We start from the raw sequence: 23,774 nt of genomic DNA, 5'->3' as shown, positions 1-23,774 counted from the left end.
CAGTCGGCAGGTCTTAGCAAGCAGGACAGAGCCGTTAAGGTGGGACCCTGCAGCAGGAAGTAGGACTCTGCTCTGAAACTAACACAAGGAGACAAAAGTTCAGTCTCCTTGGCAAGCCACTCCACAGCTCCCAACCTCAGCTTCCCCACCACGTCTTGTCTTTCTCAATGAACAGCCATGCACCATCTTTGCCTTTCCAACCAAGCCTGGTTCCTACATGTCCTTATTAGCAAATCCCACACTTTACAGGCATGCTTTCCATTTGCTGATCCTTGTTCTTCCAGGACTTCCCTGGTGGCTCAGCTGGTAAAGAATCTGCCTGCAATGTGGGAGACCTGGGTTCGATCCCTGGGTTGGAAAGATTCCCTGGAGAAGGGAAAGGCTACCCACTCCAGTATTCTGGCCTGGAGAATTCCATGGACTGTACAGTCCAAGGGGTCGCAAAGAGTCGGACACAACTGAGCGACTTGCGCTTGTTCTTCCAATTTTTTCAAATGCTTCTGGGCCCTTCCCCCCCTCTGCACCTGCTGTGTTCCCACAGACTCTTGGGCTCATAGCCACACGGCCCTTCCTCTGTGATATATTTTCTCAGTTCCTTCTTGAGCATCTACCGTCATCTTCCCTGAGCAACCACGTACACATTTCTCAGACAGCACTGGCGGGCTGCACTGAAATTACATGTTTACGTCAGTTTCTTCCCATCAGAGCAGAAGTTTGTAAAGGGCAGTGGTTGGCTACTTTTGTTTTTTTAATCCTAAAAGCCTAACAAGGTAACCTTCCATATGATACGAGCTCAAGGCATGTCCCATGCCTTATTCCGGTTAGTGACTTTTTAATCCAGGATGCAAGCTTTGTTCACTATTCCAATTCAAAGATTTCTAAATATACCACTAGAATAAAAAAAAAAAAAAGACTGAGAACCCAAGTACTATTCCCGAATATAAAAGACATGTTGTTGTTGTGTAGTCGCTAAGTTGTGTCTGGCTCTTTTGCAACCCCATGGTCTGTAGCAGGCCAGGCTCCTCTGTCCATGGGATTTTCTAGGCAAGAACACTGGAGTGGGCTGCCATTTCCTTCCCCGAGGGTTATTTCTGACTCAGGGATCGAACCCACATCTCCTGCATTATAGATTTCTTCTTCTGTTAAGAAGAAATCACTACTATTTTGAAAAAAAAAAAACAAAAACAAAAAAAACTTTTCGCAAAGCAAGCAGAGGTCCTAAAGCAACAGCTGCTCCGCCCATCCATCCTTTGATTGACGGATGCTGGATGCTGACCCCTCTATCAGGCACTGTCCTGGGCGCTGGGTTGCACAGATGAATTAACCACAGGACTTGACATTAAAAGGTCATATATCCAGAAAAGACCATAAAAGACTAAACAGACTAAACTCTGCTTGCCCCAAACTGAAGTTAACCTGAAATGTACTAGACCAACCAAGATCAAATGCAGACCCTGTTAGATTAAAAAGCTCATGGAGATTTAAATACATATTTTAGAAATTATAATAGTGTAAGCATTGGCTTAAATGTACATAATCAAGTAAAATAAAACTATAGCTTAAGGGAGGTTCAGTTCAGTTTAGTCGCTCAGTCGTGTCTGCCTCTTTGTGACCCCATGAACTGCAGCACGCCAGGCCTCCCTGTCCATCACCAACTCCCAGAGCCCACCCAAACCCATGTCCATTGAGTCAGTGATGCCATCCAACCATCTTATCCTCTGTCATCCCCTTCTACTCCTGCCCTCAATCTTCCCCAGCATCAAAGTCTTTTCCAATGAGTCAGCTCTTTGCATTAAGGGAGGTAAACTCTTGAAAGTGAAACAAACAATAAAGGCCTGGACTAGAATCCTGGAGACTGGAAGTAACAGAGGCCCATAAAGTGAGAGAAAAAATGATCTATGAGGTCCCTGCCTAAAACCAAATAGGCCTATTTTCTTAGTTTCCTAGGTAATTAGCCTGAAAGTTTTCAAAGTAGTAACATGTTGTAGCCACCAGGGGGCAGATCATGCCCAAGGAAATCTAAATGGGCTACTGTGCCCTACAGTTTTTATTTTTATACTCAATTTTCTCTAAATTCCCACAGCCCCAAGTCCCATTAAAAAAAAAAAAATCCTGCTAGAGTGGTCTATTAAAAACCAAAACACATTTTAATGAGAAATCTATTCTTAAAAATGCCGTTTCCTGATTTAATTTGAATACTCTTCACATCAGAATTACACAATGAGAGCTTTCTGTTTGGGGTCCCCTCTCCCTCCCGGCTACCCCCGACTTTATTTTTAAATACCATAGTCTTTGGCAGGAACATGCTAACCCCTTTCCGTTTTTATTACACATACATATATATGCACAATGATCTCATTTGATTTTTCACTTTCTTCCCTAACTGCTCTGTCTAGCAAGTGATATATGAGTCATGCCCTCACTTTTTCCACTGAAAGTAATAAACACAGGCAATTATCAATGGCAAATATTTAGGTACCTAAGTGTGGAAACCAGCTTGATCTTCTTTAACTCTCTGTTAACCTTCTCAAATTATATTCTGCTAATCTTATTATATTCTGTATGCTGAAACAGTGATCTTAAATTCTAACTTCTAAACTTCACTTTCAACTTTTGTGAAACCATATCAAAGAGCCCACAAATACTGCTTCAATCAGAAGGCAAGTCAATTCATTGGGAAAGTGACTCTTAAATGCTCTGTGTTTATACCAAGTGTTAGATTCATTTTTTATTAACTGCAAGTTACAAGGATTCATATTTACTTAACTGGATTAATGGACAGTCCCTCTATCCAAGTTGTTTCCACAACCTGGTGAGTGAGCATCCTTAAGGTAAGAAAAGAGAATATATCTGCCCAGGTGTTTCCCTTTCCTTAAAGAAAGTAACTGATGGAGGAAGCAGGGAGAGAAAAGATGAAGGAGAAATGCAGTGTTCTATCCTCCACATTCACATAATTCTGATTTATCGCAAATGAAGGATCCATGAACAAGAGCAACGGGTAAACCACTGCCAAGAACAACAACACAGTCCCCTACACGGTACTTGCAGAGCGTGTGCGTCAAAGGGCTGCTGGAAGGTTTCAATGAGCTGATGCACGGGAAGTTCTTGGCACAGTGTTCAAACCCTTTGGAAATGCTGGTCATTATCTATCACCCATCTTTCCGTCAGATACCATGTGGGACAATGTACCTGCGCGTGCTCGGCTGTATCAGACTCCTCGTGACGCCACGGACCCATCAGGCTCCTCTGTCCATGGAACTGTCCAGGCAAGAATACTGGAGTGGGTTGCCATTTCCTCCTCCAGGGGATCTTCCTGACCCAGGGACTGAACCACGTCTCCTGCAACTCCTGCACTGGCAGGCGGATTCTTTGCCACTGAGCCACCTGGGAAGCTGGGACGGTGGGCAACAGTGTGAGGACCTCCCAAATGGCCTCCTTTCTCTCTCCTGGAGCTTCGAGCAGGTCTCTCCTCCGGTACATCTGCTCCTGACTCCCTCCCCAAAAGAGCAGCAGTGGTTTCCTGGACAGGTGAACTGGGTGGGTGGAAGGGCTGGTCAGCTCCTCACCATCTGGGGACTGGTTTTGACAGTGATCACGGCCACGAGTGACGTGCCTGAACCCTGAGCAGGGTGTCTGTCTGTCTGCAATTTGGGGCTGGGAGTCTAAAGCTGACACATGGCTCTCCGCCTTTCTCCTGAGCCTCACTTCCACTGGATCAGAAATCAGGGAGTGGGGTCCTGATATGATGTCCTAATTCTAAACACCTTTTCTTCTCCCCTTGAAATAATTATTTTGCCACAAGTTGGGAAAGAAGATCTTGACCTCTGTTTTTGATGGCTTTCCAGTCCCATCAGCAGTTTTAGTGATTCAGTCGGGTCTTAGCAACAGCTGAGCTCCATGAACGAGTGCCTGGGCGAAGTGCTTGGATATTCCAGGGCACTCAGCATGTCTGCTCTGGATCTCATCCAGCAGTGTTCTGATCACCACTAAGACACACGTGAGTGTGTGTGAGAGTGTGTGTGTGTGTGAGTGTGTGTGTGTAGTGTTCAGTCGCTCATTCGTGTCTCACTCTTTGCAGTACTATGGACTGTAGCCTGCCAGGCTCCGCTGTCCACGGGATTCTCCAGGCAAGAATACTGGAGCAGGCAGCCATTTCCTTCTCTAGAACATGATCCCAATATAAATAATATAAGCCAACAGGGTGTCACTAGAAATTAGGTGATAAGGGCAATTTGAATTATTATTCAATAAAAATTACGTATCTTCAAAGTAATACACTCTATGATTTTTTTAGGTAGTTCCTAGTAATAAGTGTTTTGAGAGTGAGGCATCTGGTAGTTTATTTTAATAAATGAGTAAAACTTGGCTAAAATAGATGGCACGTCCCTCACCTCTCCCCAAAATTAATGGAAATCATTATGCCTTTCTATCATTCCCTCAACATATAACAGAGTAAGTCCCTCTTCTGTGGCTAATTCAAAGCTCAACTTTAGGAACATCCAATTATTAAATTCCTTAAAAATCCTTAAATTTGGGAGATTCTAGGGTAATCTGATACTGGCAAAAACCAAAACCTTGCTCGAACAAGCAAGCATTCTAACGAGCACTCTAGAATACAGAAAACATTTTAAATTTGGAAGTACTAGGCAATGCTTCCATAAGTCAACAGAAGGACGATGCCTGATCATTGGAACAAACCAAAGAATAACTAAGGTAAATAAAACAAAGACCCGAAATGGAGAAATCACTGAGGACAAGAGCCAGCAAACACGGTACATCCTGCTTTTTTATCAAGTCCTCCGTTTCTTTCCGAAGCTGTAGTCGTTGGGCTATTCAAAACGGAGAACTCTGTCTGGGGAATCTGGGGGTTGACGTGCGCGGAGGCGGGCTCTGTGTTTGGGGGCCGGCTGGTTACCTGATGAGCACGCACTGGTTGTCGTGGCGCTTCCACAGGCAGCGGTAGCACTCGTTGGCGATGGCGAAGACGTGGGGGGGCAGCTCACCCAGGTGGCACCTGCTGTAGCGATCCACGGCGTCCCTCGAGTACAGGCCCGCGATGGTCTTGTAGGGGTTCACGGAGGCAATGATGGAGCCGATGTAGGTCTGCGGGGACAGGGGGTGAGAAGACAGGAACTTGGGTTACAGGTGGCACTCGGGGAGGAGGAGGGGGCACCTGGGCATGGGATCTCACCCCCACCCACCCTGGGGTGGAGACAGAAGCAGCTCAAGGAGGCTCCACACTAAGAGGGGAGGAGATGACGCCTCTCACTGGGGCCACTGTTTGAGCCTAAACAGAATCCACCGAGTGCATGTTAAAGGGACCAGGGACTCCTGAGCCCCGACTCACACACTTTTATCTGTACTTCTGGGGACAAGTCTTGTCCAAAGGAATGAAGCCACTTCAAAGAGGGCTGCAAGTAAACAAGAGAAAGACAATGGGGACACATCAAAGCCCAGATCCCTCATTCTCTGGGGACCTCCTGACCCCATCAGGTGGCTGTTAGGAAAGGCGGGATTAAAGCAATAAGAGAGGGCATGGGCAGAGGGGACAGGGAGGGTGACTGCTTAGTGGGCTTCTATTCAGGATGGTGAGAAAGTTCTGGAGGTAGATAGTGGTTATGGTTGCACAACACAGCAATGGTATTTAGTGCACTGCACTGCACACTTAAAAAGAGTCAAAAAGCTAACTTTTATGCTACAAATCTTTGACTTAAGAAGTAACAAGAACATTTTACTTGTGGAAACACTCGCTATTCTTCCAGTAATCTCAAACACCTCCTGAAATGCCATGTAACTTACCTGGAAAAAAGCTGACTGGCAATCTTCCCTTTTCTGGAACCAAATCCAGGCCAGAAATTAAGCAAAATCTTCAGAAGAGCAAAACAGAGGCTACAGAGTTATCAAAGCATCATGCTTCATGCCTCCTCCACGTGGACACAGACTAACTCATCTGTCCTTCTTTAAGAAAGGCTAATGAAGCTGGGTTGCTGGTTCCCAGGCTCAGACACAAGTGGAACAGCAGATGAGAAGGGCGGGCGCTAAGGTCCTGTAGCCTCCACCACTCATCTGCCTGCTTCCACGGTGTGTTCATGGAGCCCTGGGCTTGACAGCATTCTATGGGCTCTGTCCCCTCCTCCAATTCATGTACTGAAGCCCTGACTTCCAGCACCCCTGAATGCAACTCTATCTGTAGACAGGACCTTTTAGAGATGATTAAATTAAAATGAGGCTGTTCAAGTGGGCCCTAAACTTGTCATTGCATGTGCTAAGTCACTTTAATGATGTCTGACTCTGTGCGACCCTGTGGACTACAGCTCGCCAGGCACTTCTGTCCATGGGATGCTCCAGGCAAGAAAACTGGAGTGGGTTGTCACACCCTCCTCCAGTTATATTCCACACTCAGGGATTGAACCCACATCTTCATCTCCTCCATTGGTTGTTTAGTTGCTCAGTTGTGTCCAACTCTTTTCGACCCGCAGAGTTGGACTGCAGCCCGCCGGGCCTCCCTGTCCATCACCAACTCCTGGAACTTCCTCAAACTCATATCCATAGAGTCAGTGATGCCATCCAACCGTCTCATCCTCTGTCATCCCCTTCTTCTCCTGCCCTCAATCTTTCCCAGCATCAGGGTCTTTCCCAAGGAGTCAGTTCTTCACATCAGGTGGCCAAAGGACTGGAGCTTCAGCTTCAGCATCAGTCCTTCCAATGAATATTCAGGATTGATCTCCTTTAGGATTGACTGGTTTGATCTCCTTGCAGTCCAAGGGACTCTCAAGAGTCTTCACCAACACCACAGTTCAAAAGCATCAAATCTTCGGTGCTCAGCTTTCTTTATGATGCAACTCTCACATCCATACATGACTACTAGAAAACCAGAGCTTTGACTAGATGGACCTTTGTTGGAAAGTAATGTCTCTGCTTTTTAATACGCTGTCTAGGTTGGTCATAGCTTTTCTTCCAAGGAGCAAGCGTCTTTTAATTTCATGGCTGCAGTCCCCATCTGCAGTGATTTTGGAGTCCAAAAAAATAAAGTCTGCCACTGTTTCCACTGTTTCCCCATCTATTTGCCATGAAGTGATAGATGCAGAAACAATGGAAACAGTGAGAGACTTTATTTTTGGGGCTCCAAAATCACTGCAGTCACCATCTGCAGCCTGCATTGGTAGTCAGGTTCTTTACCACTAGGGCCACCGGGGAAGCCCAAACTTGTCACTGTATGAAGAGAAAACCTGGATACACAAGGAAACACAGGGAGGTGTATGCACAGATAGACCACGTGAGGACCCAGCAAGAAGGTGGCCATTTTCAAGCCCAGGCAGGAGCCCCCAGGAGAAACCAACCCTGCTGATACCCTGACCTCAAACGCTGAGCTTCCTCCAGAACTGTGAGAAAATAACTGACTTGTTGTTTCAGCCAGCCAGTCCGTGGTCCTTTGTTATGGCAGTCAGAACAGACTAATATAGAGGGCCTGAGACTTTGAAAGCACTCCCAGTATTCCTAGGAGATTCACGGTATTATTGCACCTATTTTTCAGATGAGCAAATTAAGGTAGAGTGATAAAATTTTGCATTTGGTCATACAGTCAGTAAGGGGCAGAGGTGAGATGTGAATGCAGGCCACCTAAAACCCAGAACCTTCTCTTCACATTCGCCGGCAGGGGGTGGTAACACAGCAGAGTTCAAGAAAAGCAAGAAACATAGACAGAAAGCTCAAACATCCTGAGTGCATCTGTACCATATTATAGCAATTTGTAATCATCTATATTTACAGTGACTTCCAGGAACATCAAGCAAAATATCCTGTGTCCCGTGTAACTGCTTTCAAATGTAAGATGGTCGAGAGCATGCTTTGGAAACATTTTAAACCAAAACAAGGTTGAAAAGGTCAAAGAGTTATTACTGTTTGCCCCAACAGTTCCGCTCCTAGGTATGTACCCCCACAGAATTAAAAACAGGTACTCCCAACAAAAATACAGCAGCATCGTACACAAGAACCTAAAGGTAGAAACAACCCAATGTCCACCATCAGATAGATGGGTAAACAGATGCAGTACAACCATACTGCAGAGTGTTATTCAGCCATGCTAAGGAAGAAGTACTGATACAGGCTTCTTGGAGATGAACCTTGCACACGTGATGCTAGGTGACAGAAGTCAGACCAACACTGGAGGTGTTACACGGGCAGAAGGGAGGGTGCAGGCCGGAAGGACTGACAGCTGACTGCTTTGCAGGCGCAGGGCTTCCAGTGGGGCGATGAGAACATTTTGGTGCTGGTTGTACAACACTGGATGTACTAAATGCCACTGAATTTACCTTCAAGTGGTCAGCTTTCTGTTACATACATTTCGCTTCCATTAAAAAACAATGAAAAGATGCAGAGCTTTCAGGAGTGAATTTTCAGGTCTTCGGAAACCTGCACTCTCTAGAGAGCCCCCGTTTCCCCATCAGAGCATCAGGGGAAGGATGGGCCGGAAAGAAGAGTGCATGCAGCCTTTTCCCCTGGGGAAGGAAAGTGCCCTACTTCTACAGGCGAGCAGAGAATCACATGGCCCCCTGGGGGATGCCAGAACCCTTCCATCAATGCCTGGAACACAGGTGCTGGCAGCTTCTTTTATTACAATTGCAGAGACGAGGGAGGCAGGCAGGTAGGTGATGCTTGAGGCTCTGGGAGTCTGTCTGGCTCCTTCCTCTTGTAGGTCTAAAATGTCAAGCTTGTTTCTACCCTTTGGTAGCTGTCTACATTATTATTATTTTTATTCAGTGAAATACCAAGACTTCATTTTTCGGTGAATGAATGTTCACAGAACATTTAGAACATTTACAATGTTTCCCCCTCCCCACTTTGGCAGAACGCAAGACAATCAGTGAAGATCCTCTTTATACAGATAGGTAGGCATGCTGCCAATCCCCTGTCTCAGCTACAAGTAAAAGAGAAAAGCCACAGTCAGGGCATCAGTTTGATTATTAAATGAATATTAGAAAAGTAACCCATCATTAACATATCTGAAAAGAGAATAAGATGCCCAAATTGTGAAAATTTTGGCACTCCTGTTGACACCCAGGAGATGCAGGTTCAGGCCCTCGGTCAGGAAGATCCCCTGGCGGAGGAAATGGCAACCACTCCAGTATTCTTGCCTGGGAAATCCCATGGACAGAGGAGCCTGGTGGGGTACAGTCCACGGGGTCACAAAGAGCCAGATATAACTGAGCGTGCACTGCCTGCATGCCTCCCGTTCATAGCAGAATAGCAAGGTGGTTATAAAATTCTGAGATGAGTTTTTTAAGTATTGATTTATATATGAAAAAACACCATAAGCTTTTAATACAAGCTTTCTTTTGAAAGTGATGACTTTGGTCAAAACCTCATAGGCGTGCTCCCTTTTCCCAGTTGGGGAGTCAGCCCCCTAGAATCACTTAAGAAAAAGAATCTGCCTTCCAATGCAGGGGTCAGGGGTTCAATCCCTGGTCAGAGAACTAAGATTCCCCCTGCTGCAGAGCAACTGAGTCCACATGCCACAACTAGAGAGTCCATGTACCACATGGAAAGATCCTGTGTGCCACGACTGAGACCTGACACGGCCTAAATAAATAAGAAAAATTAAAAACAAACAAAAAAAAAGTCACTTATCCTGACACAGATGACGTGGATTCTGTATGGGGGCAGGAGACCCACAGGACATTAAGTTTGTTAGTAAAGGTGAAGACAGAACATCCAGAACATCTGAGGCCTCGTTTTGTTTCTGAGTAATTCATGGCACTTGGCCCAGTGAAGCAAGGTTAAGGTCTTTCAGAAAGATAATGAGGTCCATGGTGTGGCCATTACAGATGACACACCCATGCCTCTCACCCAACCCCCAGAGACTCTAGGGGCAGGAAGTGGGGCTCTCCGAACAGCAGGTGGTCAGCACTAAGGCAGCCCCTAGGATGGAAGGATCATGCCAGTGGTGGTTATGCCCATGACCCACTAACATTACCTTACCTTCCCCAGTTGAGCCTGGTCCCCAACACACAGTTAGAGCTGGTCCATGAGCTCACACCCAGCTAGTGTCTCTGGCTCAAAAATCATTCCAACACGTCTGAAGACTGTCCCACTCTTGAATACTTTGTCTTACAGATTTTGTGGATGCCAATAAATTCAACCAATGGACTCCCCTGTGCCAACAGTGGGGGAGAGAAAACCAGTCTAAATTTGAGCCCAACCCAAATTCAATCATCTGAATCTCTCCCCACTTCCAAAAGAAAAAGAAAAGGAAAGCATATGTGAAATGTGTGTTTGGCTGGTATGGAGAAAGAACCCAGTTTTTCACTGCTGTTTTTTAAGACTGTGGGAAACCATGCCTCGTGGAAAGTTCAAAATGCCTCTTACTGTAAGCACATCCACTTAGTTCCAGAAGTAGGTTAGGCTTTTATAACATGAAAGCACACGTTTTACAGTTTCACCTCCTCACTAATGACCTGAGTCATTTCTCAGCAGGCCTGACACCAGATTTCAAATGACAATTAGGTCTACATGTTTGCAAAACACCTTGACTCACGTTTCAGAACCACGGGGCACAGAGCACAACTGACCTACGCAGACATGCTGCGACATAACCTTGACCTATGGGCAGCCCAGAGGCCACGGTTCAGAGGAACAGAGCTGCCTCTGCTGACAGAGGAAGGAAGAGAGCCAGCGAGCAAGGGCAGGACCCTGGATCCTGATTGGGGGGTGCTTTCCCACAGGTCTGCAGTGACTCCCCCGTTCCCCACTCACCCACACGCATATAGGACGGGAATCGTCCCACTCTCCAGCTTCACGGTCCGTAGCCACTGTCTCCACGTGCTGGCCACGCCCCACTTTCAATTAACTCTTCAATCAACCCCCTCTTTCTCCATCCACACCATCCTGACCACACTTGCTCAATTATCCCCAAGAGTCTCCTTCCTCACTCATTTCCCACTCAAGTCTTGTGTGTTCAATCCTAGCTGTACCCTTGACAAATGAACACCTGAAGACAGACACTCCCCTGCATAAAACTCCTTCATAGCTCCCACAGTCTTCAGGGTCAACCCACAGAATATTCGAGAAAAAAGTCTGAGCACCTCCAGAAAGGTGACTGAACACCCGCATCCTAACGAATTTTTCTCCTAACAGTCACAGAAGTGGGGGCAGCTTCAGTTACTTTCTCATTTGCATTGTTTGCGCCCATACTGGTGCCAAATGATACTTTTGGACCCTCCCTCCCCCAGCAAAGGAAGGTGTAAATCAACATGGCAACCAAAGTCATAGTTCCTAACGGTTTCTTCACATTAGATGAAGTGGTTGAGGTCCATCAGCAAAAGTAAGTACAGCCAGGGCACCTTTATCTTTTCTCCCACTACCTGAACTTGCCACTTTGCATGGATTATTTTGTCACCAAAACAAAGGCTGCATGGATAAGAGATCTGTTGGATAACAAGGGAAGTTTGACACGGGAGTAAACATGGAGACTGAGTGGAGTGGGGAAGAGAACAGCCTCGTTGTTAGTTAAGTGTCAAGGGATGCCAGAGATGCAATGTGGTAAGAAGTCACAAGAGCGGTGAGAAAACATGTGTTCCATGCTTGTGCCATGGACCACTCTCTTGCTGTTCAGTCGCGAAGTCGTGTCTAACTCTTTGCTACAGTCGTAGCCCACCAGACTCCTCTTTCCATGGGATTTCCCAGGCAAGAATACTGGAGTGGGTTGTCAATTCCTTCTCCAGGGGATCTTCCTGAACCAGGGATTGGAACTGCATCTCCTGCATTGACAGTTGGATCCTTTACCACTGAGCCACCTGGGAAGCCCAATAACATCATAGCTGTGCTTATTCATATTTTTGTGTTTATTAGTGAGTTATAGTCATTAAACGCTACAGTCTGAATTTGAATGCTGGTTCCACTGGTTCAAGTTACTTAAATTCTTGGTGCTTCAGTTTCCTCAAGTAAAGCAAGGATAACAACATTAGTAGCTGGTAGAATTAAATGGATTGACACCTATGAATTTAAAAACCTACTACAGTGAAAGCTGAATGCCTGAGTGAAGAGCCTGTGTTTCCATGCTCACTCTATAAAAAGGCAATTGCTGTCATTGCTCCAAAAACGGTCATGAACGCCGTGCACTTTGGGACTCAGGGTACATGCAGCTCTCAAACACCAGGTGGGGCCATGTGCTGCTTCCCTCACACCGGATTCCGAATTTCATGAGAATAAATCGCCTGGTCATTTTAACGGCTTTTCCGAAATAGAAAGTATATTCTATTTTGGAGCACATAAAAGTTTTTTTCTAGTCAGAGGAGTTCCACATAACTCACTGAAAAAATACATTTCCTTGCCCATTTTAATAATCAGGAACAGCTGCAGTGCCTATTGCTATAAAACGCTGTGAGAGACTCCCTTCATTGCTTTAAGACATAGCCTACCAATTCAAGGTTTCAAAAGGCTTAAGTACAGCAAAGTAGAGACATCATGACAAAGGCCCATCTAGTCAAAGCTACGGTTTCTCCAGTAGTCATATACAGATGTGAGAGCTGGACCATAAAGAAGGCTGAGCACTGAAGAAATGATGCTTTCAAACTGTGGTGCTGGAGAAAACTCTTGAGAGTCCCTTGGACAGCAAGAAGATCAAACCAATCAATCCTAAAGGAAAGCAACCCTGAATATTCATTAGAAGGACTGATGCTGAAGGTGAAGGTCCAATCCCTTGGCCACCTGATGCAAAGAGCCGACTCACTGGAAAAGATCCTGATGCTGGGGAAGATTGAGGGCAAAAGCAGAAGGGAGTGACAGAGGATGAGATGGTTGGATGGCATCATCCACTCAACGGACATGAGTTTGAGCAACTCCAGGAGATAGTGAAAACCAGGGAAGCCTGCGTGCTGCACTCCATGGGGTCACAGAGAGTCAGACACGACTTAGCGACCGAACAACAATAACAAAGGTTGTAATACCTAGTATCTTGTCCCCCGCCAAAAAAAAAAAGATAAAAGAACACTAAAAGTGACCCAGTAGCCTCAGATACATTCTGCTGGTAGATATGGAGCATCTGTGTTACTGTTGCAAAGTCATTTTTACAACACAGGAAGACGGGATGGAGACAGCAAGGTGTGGTCAGGTCAGAAGACCCCGAGTCCTCATCCTGGACCTACCTTCCCTGGTTCACGGCTTCACCCCTCCAGGGCCCAGATTCCAATCAATAACAACAACACACCCTCTGTTCCTCCACCCAATGACCATGTGAAAGTGTTACATAAATCACAGGTGCGTATTACTGTTTTCATTCATGAAAATAAAGCTACAACGGCATTCAGCACATGGTCCTGAAAAGCTGGATGTAGATCAAGTAACCTAAATGCACCGGGGAAACTGGCCCAGTCCCCGCCATGTCTTCCCTACAGGGAAGGTCCTCGTTAAGAAGTGGGGGCCACTATCCAGATTTACTTTCCACCCACCCTTCTCCGGGGCTTCCCTAGTAGCTCAGCTGGTAAGGAATCCTCCAGCAATGCAGGAGACCCCAGTTTGATTCCTGGGAAGATCCCCCTGGAGGAGGGTACGGCAACCCACTCCAGAACCCTTGCCTGGAGAATCCCCATGGACAGAGGAGCCTGGCGGGCTACAGCCCATGGGGTCGACTCACTTCTCTAAATCTCTTTCTGGAGCACAGCTCTGGTTTTAAGTTGTGGATCTGTGTACGCAAGAGTCTGCTGGGCATCTGCAACTGGCTGCCCTCAGCTTGGCTTCCTGCAAAACACCTGCTTCTCTACGGGCAGCCATATCTTCACAAATGGCACCACAGTCTACCCAAGTGGATAAACCAGAAATCCAGGAGTCATCCTATAGCAATACAGCGTGCTGCCCCCATACCCAACAAAACACCGAGAGTCTACCTCTTAGTAAATATCATACTCTAGCTCCCCGAGGACTTGTTTTGAACCCCAACATTTCCCATCTGGTTTGCTGGTCACCTCTCCTCCTAGACCGGATACACCTGCTGGACTCATCCATCACCCACAGTCAGAGTGAGCGTTCCCAGAACTCACCTTTGACGTTGTCCCCTGCCAGCCTTCATGAATGAAGTCAAGGTCACTAGCACACAGGGCCCTTCCTCGCCTGCTCCTGACCACCTCACCAGTCGGCTGCACAAAGCCTCCACTGCAGGTTCTTGCCTGTCCTGCAGGTCGACAAATCATGCTATTCCAAGTCTTTGTTGATCTTCTGCCAGGGAAGAGCCACCCTCCCTCTTGGCTGAATTCCCCTAGGAATGTTTCAAAACTCCGCACTAGTGCCCCGTTGGGATCCTTTTCTGACCCCCTCAGCTCTTCTTGCGATGCCCATTCTTTGTGTTCCCAGCACTTGTATCACAGTCATTGTCGCCCCGAGCCGTTGTCAAAGGTATGATGTGTCTGCTTTCATCAACAAGCTGGGAGGTCCTGGAGGGGCGCTGTCTTTTGTTCATTCATTATTTTAATAAACGGTTACCACGGTGAAGAGGAATTTTGCATCCTTGGAGCCACAGCACAGCCTGGCACACAGGCAGGGCTGAGTCAACGTAGAGACATTGGAGGCACCTGGATTCATTACCAATGTACCAATAAGTTCCCTTTTTAACTGAGTTCTCATGCTCCACACCCACCTTCTTCCCTAACAAAACTGCTTGCCATCCTCATCCAATTAAACAATTCAAACTGTTAAGCTTTCAACTTCATTGAAAACTGGATCACAACCAGTAACTCAAGATATATGACTAAAGTCAAATTCTTACATTTAGAAGTGACATTTCCACTTAATTTGAGTGTGTTTCTGACTCATATTCCTCCCTTGTTGAAAGGAATCTGACCCAAAAGAGGCCAGAAAGGGGAGAAAAATGAACAAAAACAAAGCTTCTAATTGCCACCGCCATGTGCCGATGTAGAAATGGCAACTCAAGAGGATAAATGTTTGGTCAAGTTTAAAAATACACAGAGTCAGACAGATGGTTACAATCATCTTCTGGCAACACCAGTCTTGATTTCATGTGAAGAACAAAAACCCTACAAACCACACTGTATTCAGCTGTTCCTGGTATGAGACAAATGCCAAGCCTGCTGGCCATCCAGTCTTCAGGCCATCCCTGAGAGGCACGCTGTTACTTGACACTGGGTTTGGAAACCGGTGGGAAATAACCCCCAAAAGTCTCCTTTGGGAAGACTGAATGAATCAAGGAAATGAATCGCAGGTTGAGATCCGCACGCCCGAAACACTGAACCCTGCAGCTTGGCTGGCCTGATGTGAACACTGCGGGCAGCCCAGGTGAACTCACTTGTAATTCACATGGCTTCAACAGGCAGCTGCCTGCCAGCACCTTTTACGGGTCTGGAAGTTAATTTGGGAACAACAAACTCATTTTCACATTCGATCTGCACGGCCACCTTACCAGAGGAGGGTTTTATTTTTGAAACACCTAAAAATACACGAGCTGTGAAGCATCTTCTGTGCTTTCACAACCGTTTTAGACACAGCTCCACGTCTTAAAACGGACTCATCTGACTCTCAGCTCTGCTGTTTGTTCAGCAAGACCAACAAACGAACCCACGAGGTGGGTGGAACAGAGCGGGGCTTCCTCTGGAGCCATCCTCAAGCCCATAATTGCAGCCGAGCTCTGATGCGGTTTCCAGCCCGCTCCTTAGACAGGAGGCTCCCACAGGCAACTGAGCCAGAGCACGACAAACCCCGTGATGGAGACAACGTGTTTCTCTTCTGTTGGGCAGAAAACAAAACTGCCACACCACAGAGCTGGCCAGGCCATCCCTTCACTCTGGACATAGAGCTGACAGTCAGTGCAACAGAGACCTCATCTGTTTTGGTTCAGTGGGTGCTGAGATGCTGGGTACAGAATGTGAAATGATCCAGGCTCCAGAGAATACAATGCAACAGGCATCTAAAACCCAGCTCGTCTCTCCCACTCTCCTCTCCTGGAGGAACTGTCAGAACTGTTCTTGGGGACATCAGGGCATCATTACAGCCAGCCCTGCCTCCCTCAGCCCCTCCCCCTTGGGTATCACATGCAATTTTCTCTTGCTCACGCCCATCTCTGCTGCACTTGTTCAGTCACTCAGTTGTGTCCGACTCTGTGACCCCCATAGACTGCAGCACGACAAGCTTCCCCATCCTTCACTATCTCCTGGGGTTTTCTCAAAATCATGTCCATTGACTCGGTGATGCCATCCAACCATCTCATCTTCTGTCATCCCCTTCTCCTCCCACCTTCAATCTTTCCCAGCATCAGGGTCTTTTCCAGTGAGTCAGCTCTTTATATCAGGTTGTGGTCCAAAACCCTCGTATCTACCCGCTTTGAGATATTGCAACACTCTCCCACCCAACCTACCCTCTGTAGACTGTATCACATCACTTCCCTATCAACCCTTCTAAACTTTTTTCAAGGAAACTGCCTCTTCAAACGGAGAAGGCAATGGCACCCCACTCCAGTACTCTTGCCTGGAAAATCCCATGGACAGAGGAGCCTGGTAGGCTGCAGTCCACGGGGTCGCTGAGTCGGACACAACTGAGTGACTGAGCAACTTCACTTTTCACTTTCATGCATTGGAGAAGGAAATGTCAACCCACTCCAGTGTTCTTGCCTGGAGAATCCCAGGGACCGGGGAGCCTGGTGGGCTGCCATCTATGGGGTTGTACAGAGTTGGACACGACTGAAGCGATTTAGCAGCAGCAGCCTCTTCAAAAGCCTTTAGCAAGGACAATATAGTCTCTTTACCACCAAGCCCAAACACTGCTGCCTAGCTTTAAGTAAGGCAGGGTATCTCAGCATGACTGACATCTTAGGCCAGATAACTCTTTGTAGGGGGGCTGTCCTCTACATCTGGGCATGTTTAGTAGATCCCTGGCTTCTACCAACTATTAACAGATATCAGGATACCAGCAGCATCCTCTGCCCTCGCTATGGCAACTGGAAATGCCTCCAGGTACTGCCAAAAGTCCCCTAAGACCCACACATCTGGTCCAGAACCACTCCTTTTAAAGGTGTCCTGACCCCCACCTATGCATTCCACTATCGGATGTTCCCCAAAAATCAGATTCCATAAACAAAGGAACCTTCTCCCAGTTTAGCAAAGCCATCACACCAATACACTCTCATCTCTCCACCTTCAAAAAAGGCATCTCTCTAGCCTTTTCTTCGAATCAACTCTCAGCCCTCCTCTGTAGTATCATTGCGGCCGCCCCTCTCCAAGAGAAGCCAGCTCTCCTCCTCATCCACCAATTTGTTCCCTCCCCCCACCTCTTATCGCTCTGTACAACACACACCCCTCCTCTCCGAGTCTTTAGGGACTTACAGGTGTGGGGAGGTGTCCACATCAGGCCTCATCAGTGATGGGAAAAGACACTTCTTCCCAGGGTGGAACTCAGGGGACCCACTCCAAGGTGCTGGGAAACAGAGACAAGAGGTTTGGGGTGAAAGTCTGGGGCAGGGTCACAGATCGGGAGCTGCTGTGATAAGCAGAGTTCTCATCTGAGAAGTCGCCAGAGGATGGGAAAGCTGAATAAGTGGAGCATTAAGTGAGAGAACCTGAAGTTCTAGGGAGGGAATCCTGTATTGGGGCAGGAGGCAAGGGTTTAGGCCAGGCAACTGTGGGAAGAACAGAGCCGCTCTAACCCGGGTTATTATTGTTGCTTTTGTTTACTCACTAAATTGTGTCTGGCTCTTCTACGACCCCATGGACTGTAGCCCATCAGACTCCTCTGTCCCTGGGATTCTCCAGACAAGAATACTGGAGTTGGGTTGCCATTTCCTTCTCCAGGGGATCTTCCCCACCCAGGGATCAAACCCGAATCTCTTGCATCAGCAGGCAGATTCTTTACCACTGAGCCACCTGGGAAGCCCTCTAACCCAGGGCTCAGAGCCAAACTGGACCAGCAGCAAGGCTGGAGTCACAGAGACCAACAGACCCCAAGGTCTGCAAAGTCTCTGTGGCCGGAAGGAGCAGCCCCAAGTTCCAAGTGGGAACTTTCCAAATAACGACCCATGGTGTTAGATGAGTAAGATGGGGAGAGAGGTACTGATACAAAGGTTAGTAAGGTTCTTAAAGCTTTCACTGGCCATTCTATTGTGAAACAGCCCCATCAGGTACGAGGGTTATGACACATGGCCTTTTATTTGTTGAGGCTAAAAATTATTTTTTAATATTGATAAGTAAAAATGAAAAATCAATAGAAATTTGGCAAAAATATGAATATAAAACTTGTAAAATGAAGTCTAGATCTTCACGGAACAGTCTTAAAGGGTCAGAAAACCATTCCTGTTAGTGCATGCTAAGTCGCTTTAGTCGTTTCTGACTCTTTGTGATCCTATGGATCATAGCCAGCCAGACTCCTCTGTCCAAGGGATTCTCCAGGCAAAAATACTGGAGTGGGTTGCCATGCCCTCCTTTGGGGATTTTCCTGACCCAGGGATCAAACCCGTGTCTCTCATGTCTTCTACAATGGCAGGCTACCTGGGAGGTGCTACCTGGGAAGAAAACCACACAAAAGCCTGAAAGCTTAGAATGTTCAGATCCCTGAAGAAATAAGGATACTATCAGATGACACCTGACCTTTAAAATTTTTTAAACTGACATAAAAAACTTAAATGGTTAATATAGAGCCCAAAGGGAGGTGAGTAGAGAAAAGTGGACTCAACTTTGTCTACTGAGTGCTCTACGCCTTCATAGCTCTCTACCCACATATGAATTGTTAATCACTAAGTCATGTCCAACTTTTTTGTGACCCCATGGACTATTAAGGACCCCATGGACCCCAAGGACTCCAAGCTTGCCAGGCTTCTCTGTCCATAGGATTCTCCAGGAAAGAATACTGCAGTGAGTTGCCATTTCCTTCTCTAGGGAATCTTCTCAATCCAGTCGGATCAAACCCATGTCTCTTGCCTCTCCTGAACTGGCAGAAGAAATTCTTTATCATTGAGCCACCTGGGAAGTCCACCGACATCTGAACGGAGGATGCTAAAAGCTAGAAGAAATATTTTATTGAAGTCTTATAATGTTCTCAGTCGATAAGAGTAGCCCTCCATGTTCTGGCTATTATAAACAGTGCTGAGATGAACATTGGGGTACACGTGTCTCTTTCAATTCTGGTTTCCTCAGTATGTATGCCCAGCAGTGGGATTGCTGGATCATAAGGCAGTTATATTTCCAGTTTTTTAAGGAATCTCCACACCGTTCTCCATAGTGGCTGTACTAGTTTGCATTCCCACCAACAGTGTAAGAGGGTTCCCTTTTCTCCACACCCTCTCCAGCATTTATTGCTTGTAGACTTTTGGATCGCAGCCATTCTGACTGGCGTGAAATGGTACCTCACAGTGGTTTTGATTTGCATTTCTCTGATAATGAGTGATGTTGAGCATCTTTTCATGTGTTTGTTAGCCATCTGTATGTCTTCTTTGGAGAAATGTCTATTTAGTTCTTTGGCCCATTTTTTGATTGGGTCATTTATTTTTCTGGAATTGAGCTGTAGGAGTTGCTTGTATATTTTTGAGATTAGTTGTTTGTCCATTGCTTCATTTGCTATTATTTTCTCCCATTCTGAAGGCTGTCTTTTCATCAGCAGATGAATGGATAAGAAAGCTATGGTACATATACACAATGGAGTATTACTCAGCCATTAAAAAGAATACATTTGAATCAGTTCTAATGAGGTGGATGAAACTGGAGCCTATTATACAGAGTGAAGTAAGCCAGAAACAAAAACACCAATACAGTATACTAATGCATATATATGGAATTTAGAAAGATGGTAACGATAACCCTGTATACGAGACAGCAAAAGAGACACTGATATATAGAACAGTCTTTTGGACTCTGTGGGAGAGGGAGAGGGTGGGATGATTTGGGAGAATGGCATTGAAATATGTATAATATCATATATGAAACGAGTCACCAGTCCAGATTCGATGCACGATACTGGATGCTTGGGGCTGGTGCACTGGGACGACCCAGAGGGATGGTATGGGGAGGGAGGAGGGTTCAGGATGGGGAACACATGTATGCCTGTGGCGGATTCATTTCAATATATGGCAGAACCAATACAATATTATAAAGTTTAAAAGTAAAATAAAATTTAAAAAAAAAAAGAGTAGCCCTCAAGGAGAAGAGAAGTTAATGGTCCTTCTTAGCACAAACAACAGACCCCTCTACCTGGAGATGGGTCTGCTTACCAGCAACCTGTGGTGCCCAAAACAGAAAGCCAACAAATGATCCAGAGTGGTGGGAGAGACACACACAGGTTCCTTCTCAATGACAGGACTCGAAGCAGGGCACCTGTGGCGGGCAGAGTAATGCACCGTCCCCTGCCCCACCAAGTAGTCATAGTAGTGCTAATCGCTCAGTCGAGTCTGACTATTTGTGACCCCGTGGACTGTAGCCCGCCAGGCTCCTCTGTCCATAGGATTTTTCAGGAAGAATACTGGAGTAGATTGCCATTTCCTCCTCCAGGGGATCTTCCCAACCCAGGGATCGAACCCACATCTCTTACATCTCCTGCACTGGCAGGCAGGTTCTTTACCAATAGCACCACCTAGAAAGCCCTTGGGAAGATCCCCTGGAGAAGGAAAAGGCTACCCAGTCCACTATTCTGGCCTGGAGAATTCCATGGACTGTATACTTCATGGGGTCGAAAAGAGTCAGACACGACTGAGCCCCACCAAGATGTTCACCTAATTCCCAGAACCTGTGACTTAAGCAATGTTGCACATAAAGAGACTCAAGATATGATTAAAGTTGTAAGCTCTGAGACTGGGAATTAACCCAGGTGAGCCCTATCTAATTACATGAATTTTAAAACCTGAGAACCTCTCTTGGCTCTGGTCAGAGATCAGATGAAAGGAGGAAGAGATTTGAAGCATGAGAAAGACTAGGCCCAGGGTAGCTGTCTTTGAACGTGAAGGAAGGAGGCCTCTACCAGCCGGGAATCAGCAGCCAGCCAGCAAGAAAATGAGGACCTCAGTCCTACAACCACAAGAAACTGACCTCTCCCAACACTGGGGAAGAACAAGAAACAAATTCTTCCCTAGAGGCTCCAGAAAGAAGCCTAGCATGCCCACAGCTGGAGTTTAGTCTGGTAAGTCCCTTTGAAACAAACCTACAAAACTTCAAAAAAAACAAAATTCATAGTTATGGTAATTTGTTACGCCAGCAAAAGAAAACTAACACAGCACCTCTGTTACAAGTCAAGCCATTTTCCCCTCTTTTAAAATATGAGCAAGCATCGCTTTAGGGCTGAGATAAAGGTGGAAAGCTGTGCTTTTCTGATAGGTGGTAGTTTTGTCTCCTTGCAGCAGCATCTGACAGGTACGAGCATCCAGTGAAAACAGCTTCAGTAATGGACATCAAGATGGCTGCTTTATATACAATAATACAATTACCTAGGTTCTAAAAGGATGGCATATAGGGTATAATTAACTGACCTGAGCTGTAAATTGTACAAAAATCCTGTGTTTTTTCCTCAAAGGGGAGAGAAAAGATCTTCATTCCAGGAAAAAAGAAAAAATCAAGATCCTATTCATATGGCTTATTCAGGTTTACAATATCATCATGGTGTAGGGGAGCTTTAAAAGCTCTGTCCTTTAATCTTCTTCAGCAGTTCTCCCCTTAATCGACTTTTTCATGACTATTAAATGTATAACAAAAACATACATCTAAAGACAGAAGGATATGAATTCTGAAATATTCATTTATAACAGATAGGTACCAATAAAGAAATTTTAAATCCAGCTTTACTTTTATCATCAACTATGCTGCTTCTAGTATGAATGGCATCTGTTTTACAAATATATGGCACAACTGCCAGGTACCTGACTGTCCTTGGCTCAAGAGAGACAAAATCAGCCCTTGACCAAGTGAGCAAGGAAACTGCTGTGTCAACAGGTACACAGCAGTGTCAAAGACTTAATGCTGAAAGCACAGGCATGGCACATGGGCCCCTGGACACCTGTGTAGGTGGGAAGGAAGCAGTTTTGAGACGGGAACAGGAGAAAACCCACGTTTGCTCAACAATCACATGTACAAGGCAGGATACACAGCCACTTTTATAGAAACATGTGTGAACGTGACGTTTTCTGAAGGACATATGGAAAATGCAGTCTCTAAAGACTGAGAGTAAGCAAGGTTAGTCAGAGGACTAGAAGGTGACTCCATTTCTCCATACAAGGCTGTCTGAAGACATTTGCCAAGCATTAGATCAATCTGGCAAAAATGCCACTTTCCCATGATTAAAAAAAGGCAAATAAACACCTTCTTTTCTTGAAGCTGAGGACAATTTTGCATTAACAAATATCTAATTCTTCCCTCTTTCCCAATTCTCCTCTCCTGGTCTAAGGATGGATAAACTAGAGCAACCACAATACTGAGAGGATCCTGAGTTTCAGTTAGCACCTGCTAGCTGTTAGAACGTGAAACATGAAAGTTGCTCAGTCGAGTCTGACTTGGTGACCCCATGGACTGCCAGAATACAGGAGTGGGTAGCCTTTCCCTTCTCCAGAGGATCTTCCCAACCCAGGGATTGAACCCAGGTCTTCTGCATTGCAGGTGGATTCTCTACCAGCTGAACCACAAGGAAAGCCCAAGAATACTGGAGTGGGTAGCCTATCCCTTCTCCAGCGGATCTTCTGGACCTAGGAATCAAACCAGGGTCTCCTGCACTGCAGGCGGATTCTTTACCAGCTGAGCTATGATGGAAGCCTAGTTATTGGAAAGGCTGATATTATTATTCATCATAATCACAGGCATACTGCCAAAACTGAGTGTTAACTCCTAAAGAATAAAAACTACTGAAAGATGAAGGGTTTTTACAGTATTAAAATTTGGGTTTTTAAAAAACTGCATGAATTTGAACTTGACGAGAAAAATAAACACCTATCAACAGTTGCCCAGTGAAGACCAGCTAACAAAGGCAGGTGGAAAGGAGAAAGTCTGCAAATCATTCTTGACACATGATGTAATTTATACTTTAATGTCAGAAAGGGATGATTACAGAAGCGATTTTTAGGTATTACTTTTATAATATAGGCACAGAGTTCATAAAAGTTGAGGAGAAATGTGCATGACTGCTTTTTATACCAGGACGTGTCTCCAATCAAAAGAGCAATCCCAAAGGGAGATAGGTTCCCTTGAAGCCAAATGTCCCGTAGATGGAAACGTCCTACATGCTCGTGGGAATGTACATCAGTGCGGCCACTCCAGAAAACAGTATGCAGTTTTCTCAAAAAACTAAAAATAGAGCTACCACATGACCTAGGAATTCTACTCCTGGGTATGTATATGGAAAAAAAAATGAAAACACTAGTTCGAAAAGATGCATGCACCCCAAAGTTCACGCAGCATGACTTACAGTTGCTAAGATATGGAAGGAACCTGTGCCCACCAAGAGATGAGTGGATCAAGAGATGTGACATTCACACACACACATACGTACATACACAAAATGGATTACTCAGCCACAAAAAGAATGCAATTTTGCCATTTGCAGAACATGAATGGACTTGGAGAGCATTATGCCAAGTGAAGCAAGTCAGACAAATACTGTGTGACATCACGTACATGTGGAATCTAAAAAATACAATGAACTCGTGAGGGTAACCTAAAAGCAGCAGACCCACAGAGAGAGAACAAACTAGGGGTTACCAGGGATGAGGGGAGGGGTGCAACAGAGGGGTGGAGGACAGCGAGGTACAAGACAGATGCAAGGATGGACTGCATAACTTGGAGAATACTGCTAATATTTTGAGATCATTGTAAATG

The 23,774-nt window shown here is 45.9% G+C and overlaps 1 protein-coding gene across 1 annotated transcript in view; it reads right to left on the bottom strand.

The window, feature by feature from the left end:
- MYO10 (myosin X) overlaps positions 1-23,774 on the bottom strand; it is a gene marked incomplete at its 5' end in the record, with an annotated part of 261,542 nt that overhangs the window by 122,608 nt on the left and 115,160 nt on the right. Inside the window, 1 exon segment of the mRNA NM_174394.2 lies at positions 4,916-5,103. Coding sequence (NP_776819.1) covers positions 4,916-5,103 — 188 coding nt within the window.

The sequence above is a fragment of the Bos taurus genome, chromosome 20 (genome assembly GCF_002263795.3).
Source record: "Bos taurus isolate L1 Dominette 01449 registration number 42190680 breed Hereford chromosome 20, ARS-UCD2.0, whole genome shotgun sequence".
NCBI lineage: Eukaryota > Metazoa > Chordata > Mammalia > Artiodactyla > Bovidae > Bos > Bos taurus.
The sequence above is the reverse complement of the archived record's forward strand: the minus strand, read 5'-3'. Positions and strand labels throughout refer to the sequence as shown.